We start from the raw sequence: 9,541 nt of genomic DNA, 5'->3' as shown, positions 1-9,541 counted from the left end.
GTTAGTGGAATAGTTTCATTTTTAAAGTGAAAGTATTTGACATGAGTGTTTTTGTTTCACTTTTGACACGTAATACTTAAATAGTGGAGGAGATATTATGTTGCCGTGTGCTCGAACTCTGCAAGACGTTAATATTTTTTTTTACTAAAACACAACTGGAACCCTAAGTAAGGCATGTATAAAACTTCATTGAAATTGGTTGCGTAGTTCTCGAGTTTTAGGGATTCACACAGACAGACAGACACACACACATTCTCATTTTTATATATATAGATATATATATATATATATAAATGCATGTATACGTATGTAAATAAATATGCTGATATGCATACCTGTATATACGTACACAGATGCGTATAAGTATTATATATATAATCTCCTGTTTTTACACAAATACACGTGTCTGTTTGCATGTGTGTGTGTGTGTGTCTGTTAGTGTTCTTCAACAGTTATTTGAAACTCTATGTCACTGAAACAGTGTAAAAACAAAGCGATGTTGTTATCTAAATAGATTCAATTAGCAAACTAGTTGTTGAATCATATACAACAGAAAAATTCGTTTTAATTGTTTGGTTTTCTTTCGTTGTTTTCTCTCATTTTTAAATGAACTTTTTTAATTATATTGTAAGTACCGCGAACTCATGAGAAAGCGAAACTCTTTAAATATTACTCGTCTACGTTTTCGTAAAAACTTTGCTATGGTGCAATGATTAACAGATCAACTTTTCCGCTTACAAATGACCTTATGATGACAAGACTGTTGTACCATGTCTGTGGTGTGAGCTAATCTATTACGGTTCAGTTTCAACTCAAAGCCAAATTTTTATACAGTATAAGAGCAAAGCATAAAGAGTGCTACCTTACCGTTTCCCTATATGGTGTTTATTCAGAGCTCGGTTCATATGGTTAAGTCTCTGCCACAATACATACGGCGCAGGCATGTCATGTTCGTGAGGTTAAGGAGTCCGCTTGAAAACAACAGGCTTTCAGTTTCGGTCTTACTGTACGTCACATTGAACAAGTGATTTCTACCAAAGTTTCGGACAGACTAATGTCTTGTGCGTGAAACTCGGTGGACGGAATGGCGACGAAGTGCGACTGTCAAACGCATGCACACAGTATATAGATATTTATATCTGTGTCCGTATACATGCATGCTTATGTGGGATTTGGCCTGTGTACGTATGAAGTTCGTTAAAGATGCAAAAATCGACGAGGAAACCTAAAAACTGGTGTAATTGAATAGAAATACATTGCAATATGTGTTTCCGACCAAAAACGCCGAGCAGGCGGAATCATTAGAACGCCGGGCAAGATGCTTAGTGGTATTTCGTCTGTAATCACTTTCTGAGTTCAAATACCGCCGGGGTCGACTTGGCTTTTCATCCTTTCGGGTTCTATGAAAATAATTACCACCTGAACACTGAAGTTGATGTCACCGACTCACGCGCTCCTCTGATATTGCTGGCCTTGTGTCAAAATTTCAAATCAGAATCTGTTTCCGCCATGTTTAGCAAACAATTAATTGTTTCCCTTGAGGTTCTAAAAGGCAATAAACTAGTGATTTTCTCAGTTGAAAGCAATAAACAATTTATGCTAATATTCATAAAATACGATAAAAAATACATAAATGCTATGGAATTAAAAACTCCCTAGTTTTCTTATAACCTCTTGTTATGAACACAACCGCTTCTTAATCTACCCAGAAATGCAATAACTCAGGGGATTAAATATAAACAAAGGAGTTTATTTCATTAAGAAAGAGTTTTATTGAAGTTTTGCTAAATATTCCAGCTTTATTTTCTGCAAAAATGGCGTATTCAATGCATTTAGATATATCGTTTCTTATATACATATTGATGAATTACGTAATTATATTCTACTTTGAAAGCTGAAACAGCCGTAGAAATTATAATGAAATCATGAAACATCTCTGAGATCTTGTCTAAATATGTTGCTTTGGGCATTCGCTTTATCCAATGTGTGTGTGTATGCATATATATATATATATATATATATATATATATATATATATATATATATATATATATATGCATATATATATACATACATGTATATACGAATTCATTCCACTTATAATTATTGCATAGTAATCATCTGTTAATAATTGAGCTCTTAGATTTTATAGTATATAAACACTAACGTAATATAGTAAAATTAGTAAGTATTTGGTTGAATAATGAATACATTTTTAATGAAACACTTTTGGTAGCGACCTGCATAGCGTTATAGCGAGATGATTTTATCAAGTCTTTGATTCTTGCTAACTTGTCATATGAAGAGATAATAGCATTTTTTTTTTAGTCATTTCATATCAGACTTTGCTGGATTGTCGTGGCAATTACTAAAGCTCATGAGTTTAAATAACTTGGCTGTTCTTTGGGAAAGCAAGGTTTTAGCAATTTGGAAAGTAATCCTTCTTCTGAAACAAAATAGATTTTTCTGGCAAATAAGTCAATCCTTTCATAAAGCTTTAGAAGTTTAGTGTTTTGATAATTCTGTTCTTTAATGCATTAAATGGTAGACAAGAGATGAAGTTTCTTGAAGTTTTTAGATCAATGCATTGTTGCTATCTTTTGAGGAAATCTATTTCAGCAATCTTTTCCCACCAGATGCATACACTGAAGCAAGACCTCTGTGTCTGTTTCTCTCTCCCTCTCACTCTTCTCTCTCCCTCTCACTCTTCTCTCTCCCTCTCACTCTTCTCTCTCCCTCTCTCTCTCTCTCTCTCTCTCTCTCTCTCTCTCTCTCTCATATATATGCATATATGTGCTTGTGTGTATATGGGTATGTACAAATATGTGTGTGTGTGTGTGTCTGTCTGTCTGTGTGTTTACGTGGTCTGATCAATAAGTATCCGGACTATTGCTATAGTAACGAAACTAAAACACACATTTAAAGCCGCTTGGCACAGATTGACCTTCAACTCTGCTGTGCATGTGCACTAAGTTTTAACGTTATAGGCCACTCTCGCTGTTTATAGCAGTGCTTCGAAGGAAGGAGTGTAGCGTGTGATCGTCGTATTGACCATGCCAGACAGAGCTGAGAAGAGAATCTGCATCAAATTTTGCCAAAATCTTGGCGATACCTGCTCAGAAGCTTTCGCAAAGTTTTCAAAGTTTTCAACTCAACCAGGGAGATTTTGTGCAACTGAAACCCGAGTGTCTTTTTAGTCAGTTAAAAGCAGTTTTGCCACAAACTTGGCACACGTCTCATACCCAAATCTCCAGTGATAAAGGACTGAACTGAACTGTAACTAATCTGCACATACTCTGATAACTCACGGATGGTGATTCGACGATTTTCCTTCACAACTACACACATATCTGCGATGTTTTACTCAGTTTTGCTGGTTGCAGTTCTCCCAGAACGTTCATCAATAACGACATTTTTTCGGCCTTCTTGGAAATGTCTGATCCACTCGTACTCTTGTGTGCGGCTCATACACTCCTCTCTATACGCTTTCTGCAACTTTGCGTAGACCTCTGAGCTAACGCCATGACAGTTTTCTCTGTCATGGCCCGTGCGACGATCACACGCTACACACCTTCCTTCCAAGTACTGTTGTACACAGCGGAAATGAGCTAGAACGTTAAAACTAAGTGCGCGTGCACAGCAGAGTTGAAGGTCATATCTTTACCAAGTGGCTTCATTCTGCGTGCTTTAACTCCGTTACTATGGTAACAGTCCGGGTACTTATTGATCAGACCTCTTATGTGCGTGTATGTGTATTAGTGTAAGTGCATCTATATATATATATATATATATATATATATTGAGATCTCTTTTCGGTACTGCTTTTGGGGAAGAAGCGAGTTGGACGAAGCTGCACATTTTTGTGTCTCCTGCTTTGTGAACGTTTCCACATCTAAATCTTGCAGATCTCTTAGCTTCCTTAGAAGCGTGTTAAGCAGTTTTAGTCCCCTGGAACCCAAGATGTATCAGTAGTGGGTCCTTATCTGAGATGAAGAATACGGTATCTTTGGTATTATGCAATGCCGTCCAGTTCGGTGGTTGGTATTGTCTTTAATTCCAAAGTCGGGAGCCAAACCTTCCAGGATGTTCCATACGTTTATCACTGCATACCTTTCTCGTCTTCTTTCCAAGGAGAAGAGCTTCAGTTCTTGTAGCCTCTCTCAGTAGCTCATCTGTTTCACTGAGTGAATCTTCTTTGTGTAGTGGCGCTGGATCGCCTCAAGTTCCGACCACAGTTAAGAGCAATTATCCAGACGACTGGGGACAAACATCCTACATAGGAGTAGTAATACATCCTTATCTTTGACTTTGTAAATGATCTTGGCAAAATCGAGATATATCACATCCACATTTTACTGGTTGAGCTATTGTTTCATTACCCAATCATAGTTGTAGAAGATGTGTGAGGTATCTTCTCCCTGGGCGGAAAGCATGTTGTGCGTTTGTGGGCAAGTTATTCTCTTCCAGAAGCATACATGTATGTATATATTATTTATGTATGCATAAAGAGTCTTTCGATTACCCGTTATATCGAAATAATCTCATTGTACTCTTCAGAGATGTGTCAAAACACCTGCAGCACACTATTCAGAAACTCAACCGACCACCTGCAGGGAATAAAATCCACAGAACCCTGATGTGATAATATGATACAGCGCCCTATCACTTCAATATTGCATTTTACTTCAACGTCGTATTTGAACATACTTTATTTAAAGTATATCATTCAAAATGATTTAAAGTGTATTGTCTGAATCTATTTCATAATTCTCTGGAGATTTCAATGATCCAATCTGACATGCAATAAAACAGCTGTGTCATCCAAAACCAGTTTCGATTTTCGATCGCTGCTATTTCACTTCATTTATATTTTTAATGCATTTAGAAAAGTTATGAAACGATTAAACTTTTGTAAATCGATAGTCTTGTTTGTGAAAGCTAGTCAAATTGTGTCTATTTAAAAAACAAAAAAGACATTAAAAGCTTTATTGATAACCCAAATAATAAAGCAACGCACTAACTGCTATAAAGTATGTATAGCTCTCTCACTCTTTCTCTCTCTCTTATTATCCCTTTCGGTCTCTTTCCCTTTTTCTCTCTCTCTCCTCTATATATCCATTGACACTTTACTTACTCTTTCTTTTCATTTTCCCTCCCTCCATTATTGAATTCACGCTGATAATGCCTTTCTATTTTATTCGACTAATTTAAATTTATAAACTGAACTCTCATCTAATCGGCTATACTGTTCACCATCAAAATATTAGTCTAAAAATAATCTTCCTCCCATGCTTCATAGACGAACTGAGTGTGCAATATAAATTAAATATTATTTCGTTGAATGAAATTATGATAAAATATTGTATCCTGGTAGAAATTTAATACAACAAAATAAATTTTACAAAATGAAGTGAAATGAAATATATTGTATTTCAGGGTAAACAAACAGTTTTGTCTGCTTTCTGTTTTAATAAGACAGTTGATTAATGCTGTTATCAAGGGTAGAATTATCTGTTTGGTCGATAAAGTAACCCATATCATTTACTGTTTAATTGTAAGATTTTCTCTTTTTTTTTTTTTTTTTTTTTTTTACGTTTCTGAGGAAATGTAAAATCAAGACGTTTAATTTCAACTCAGTGGTGTTTTAGAATTTTTTTTTAGGAAACGGGACTTGGCAAAAATAAATTATCTTTCGATTTCAGAAACTGATTATCATTTATACGGAATAGTTACCAATGTTTCGAATAAATACATGACTGATGAACAAGGGTCGACTGACAGCTTTAACAGGGAAATTAACGTTTTATTTAAAGAATATATTATTCTTTACCTTTGCACAGTGTCTCTTCCCCCAAGTCGCTAGTCATAACACACTTGATCAAACAAATACGTTTTCCATGATCATCTTTGCCCTCGCTTTTCTATTCAAACACTTACGCTACAGAAACTGCAGACTGGTTAAATTACATTAATTATTGCAATATTTTTCTCTTTTTTTGAATTTGCGCCAATCTTCTGATACATTTTTCTTTCATCTCACGAGACTTTGAATGATATCATGCATACAATGCTTGTTTCCATTTCTCGATTTTCTGATGCTATTTTAATGGATCTTATTCATAATCTGTGTATCGCTTAGTCACTTCCTTTCCATTCATTACCGCTACAATATCCCACCTCCAACAAACCATGATTAAGTTTTGTGGCACCAATTTCGAAACCACTTTCTTCCAATTATTATTCTATATGCATTATTTACATTATTTACATTTGGCGGATATTTGTCCTCTTCTTGTTTGTTGTTAACACAACGTTTCGGTTTGCCAGCATGTCCGTACTGCAGTGATTCAGGCAGGTGGAAGATGAAAGGCAAAAAGTATACATGTTTATAAGTATTCATGTATGTATTATTATTGCTGTTGTTGTTATTGCTGTTGTTGTTGTTGTTATAAGCGTATAGTATTTATCGAATATCCATTTTATCAAACTTACTTTTAATCAGCTGAAAATTGATACAAAAATCTCTCGGTATTTAGATTACTTTTGAAACTTTCTGCAGCATAGAAATAGTTACAATGCAATATCTATCTATCTATCTATCTATTACAGGTAATTATATAGCGTTAGTTTATTTCACAATATTCATGCATATGCTCTGTTTATGAAATACAGTTGCTTAATTTTCTGGTCTTTAAAGTATATCCTATTCTCTTGCAGGTACATTTACTGAGCACATAAAACTCAATGTGCAGAATTCGGCACAGGGAGGAGCAGTCTGCAGTCCCACAGACATCAAAACGGACAAAGATAGTGTGGCGTCATTGTGATCCTAATGACACGAGTGGTTCTTCAGAGAACAATGCAGAGAAGCCCTGTGGAATATCTGAACAATAATTTCTACGAAGAGAATGCGCACTATATCGATACATATACGAGTATATGACCATAATTTGCATATAAACAAATGCATATACACAACCATATACATACATATATACATATATGATAAGTAATATATGATATATGCATATATATATATATATATATATATATATATATATATCAGTATGTAGTGTGTATATGATGGGAAATTTTATGTATATTCACTTATGCGTATATACGTAAAATATATAAGTGAAATTCTGTACGCATTCGTCTTTAATGAAATGACAGCGGAAACAAAAGCAGATTCTGTGCAGATATATTTAGACAACAATATTACATACATTAATATATATATATATATATATATATCAATTTCACACGAGTAAATATATATATACTTATGTATATATATACGTATATATATATATATACATATATATATACATATATATATACATATATATATATATATATATATATGTATGTATATATATACGGATGTATGTATGTATATATATACGTATGTATGTATGTATATATATACGTATGTGTATATGCATATATACATATAAATAAGTATATATATATATATATATACATATATATATATAAATGAGAGAGAGGGAGAGGAGGAGAGATACATTAAATATTTTTTTGACGAAGATTAATACCTCCCATATAATCATCGTCTTCTTTATTGATATTTTTTTAAAATTATTGTCATCTAATTTTCATTGTCTATTTACCCGCACAATCTGTTGAGAGCATCATTTTTCCTTTCTTTTTTATAGAGAAGCATATCTCGCCTGGAAGTGGTGAGAGTTATCCAACATGGTGTTTCCATTATGCTACAAGGATTGAACAGATGAGAGCGATATTTACTCGCTTTTTGTCTGAGTTTAACAAGAAAGAATGAACGATCGATGTGTAGAGAAAAAAAACTTCAAGATACTCCTTGCAGGCTGAAAAGAATCTAGGAAAATATGACCCTGTAATACACAGAATCACGTACCTGCACACACGTGCGTACATGCATACATGCAAGCATACACAATATGTATATGTATGGGTATATATATATATATATATATATATATATACATCCATATATATACACACATTCACGTATATACATACTCATATATATATATACATACATATATATACACACATTCACATATATGCATACATATATACGCGTCTGTATTATGTATATACATGAATATATACACCTGTTTAAATGAATACACATTTATAAACATGAATATTGTTTCGCATCTGTATGTGTGCGAATTTATTGACCTAAATGTTTATGTATATGATATATCTATATACATACATATATATATATACACATATATATACACATATATATATATAAATACATATCTATATATATGATATACCTACGTATTTATATATATATATATATATATATATATATATATATATATTATATACCTACGGGTGTATATTATACATGTATATCTATATATATATATATATCATATTAATATTGAATTGGGTACCGTCTCAAACTCTTACTGATCCTCAGTAAGACGTTTTCCCTATACCTAACAGTACTAAGTGCTTTCCTGTATTTCAATTTCAGGATTGTGATACAACACATGCACGCAAACAAACATACATAGACATTCACATGCGTACACGAGCACGAACACAGATGTACGCGTGTATGACAATATATATATAAATATATATATATATACGCATACATACATACATACATACATACATACACACATATACCTATGTATATTATACAACTACTATCCCTAGAGAACCTGCTTAGTGTAACAGTAATTGATTACTGGAACTTACTGGGACTGTTTGCCAGCACTGCGTTATTTATTCAAATCGGTTTTCCTATTTAGCGAAGTCCTAAATTGAAATTGCAATAATATATAATATATCTGTGGGCAGATGACAAAGAAGTGCACGGTTCCTGAAGAATGTCCCAAATAGGACCGAAACCTGTTGGACCGATCTCACTTTTGCTGCCACAGAGAGATAATATAGCCTTTTCCATAGTATTCAACATGAAGCGTCAGCTAAAACTTCTATTACAACAATAGATTGACTTTTCAGTAGGCTAGTCATGCAAATCAGACCTTTCGGTTTAGTAAAATGCATAACTAAAATGAGTTTATAAAACCCTTGTGGACCTTTAACTAAATGACACACGAAACGTCAGCTGAAACTTGTAATACAACAATAGTTGGTCTTTGTAGTAGACTAGTCATGCAAATTGGATTTTTTGGTTTAGTGAAGTCCTGTATTGCAATGACTGTGCATAGATGCACATTTCTTCCGTGGGCAAATAATAGACATATGTGCAGTTCTTGATATGTGATCCAATTCGGACCGAATCTGGCTGGAAAGTCAACCTTTTATCTCCCCACAGAGAATCATTGGGTTGACGTTCCTTTACACTTGCCCGGCGTATATTATTACACACACACACACTCATAAGGAGTGTTGGTTTAAACTTATACTACTTCAATAGAATAACAGTTTGCGAACAAGGCTGCTTAGTATTTCAATAAGAAGGATATTAATATTTATACAATGATATTTAGTACATGTAAAATGTGTGTGTGTGTGTGTATACATCATCATCATCATCGTTTAACGT

At 33.7% G+C, this 9,541-nt stretch overlaps 1 protein-coding gene across 3 annotated transcripts in view; it reads left to right on the top strand.

Moving 5' to 3' along the window:
• LOC106869985 (metabotropic glutamate receptor) overlaps nucleotides 1–7,292 on the top strand; it is a 203,837-nt gene extending 196,545 nt beyond the window's left edge. For all 3 annotated transcript variants that reach the window (XM_052971958.1, XM_052971957.1, XM_052971956.1), the window contains one exon: nucleotides 6,718–7,292. In XM_052971958.1, the coding sequence (XP_052827918.1) occupies nucleotides 6,718–6,827 (110 nt within the window). In that variant the 3' untranslated portion in view covers nucleotides 6,828–7,292. The remainder of the gene's footprint in view (nucleotides 1–6,717) is intronic.
• The last annotated feature ends 2,249 nt before the right edge of the window (nucleotides 7,293–9,541 follow it).

This window comes from Octopus bimaculoides, chromosome 11 (genome assembly GCF_001194135.2).
Source record: "Octopus bimaculoides isolate UCB-OBI-ISO-001 chromosome 11, ASM119413v2, whole genome shotgun sequence".
NCBI lineage: Eukaryota > Metazoa > Mollusca > Cephalopoda > Octopoda > Octopodidae > Octopus > Octopus bimaculoides.
This window is presented reverse-complemented; position numbering and strand designations above follow the sequence as displayed.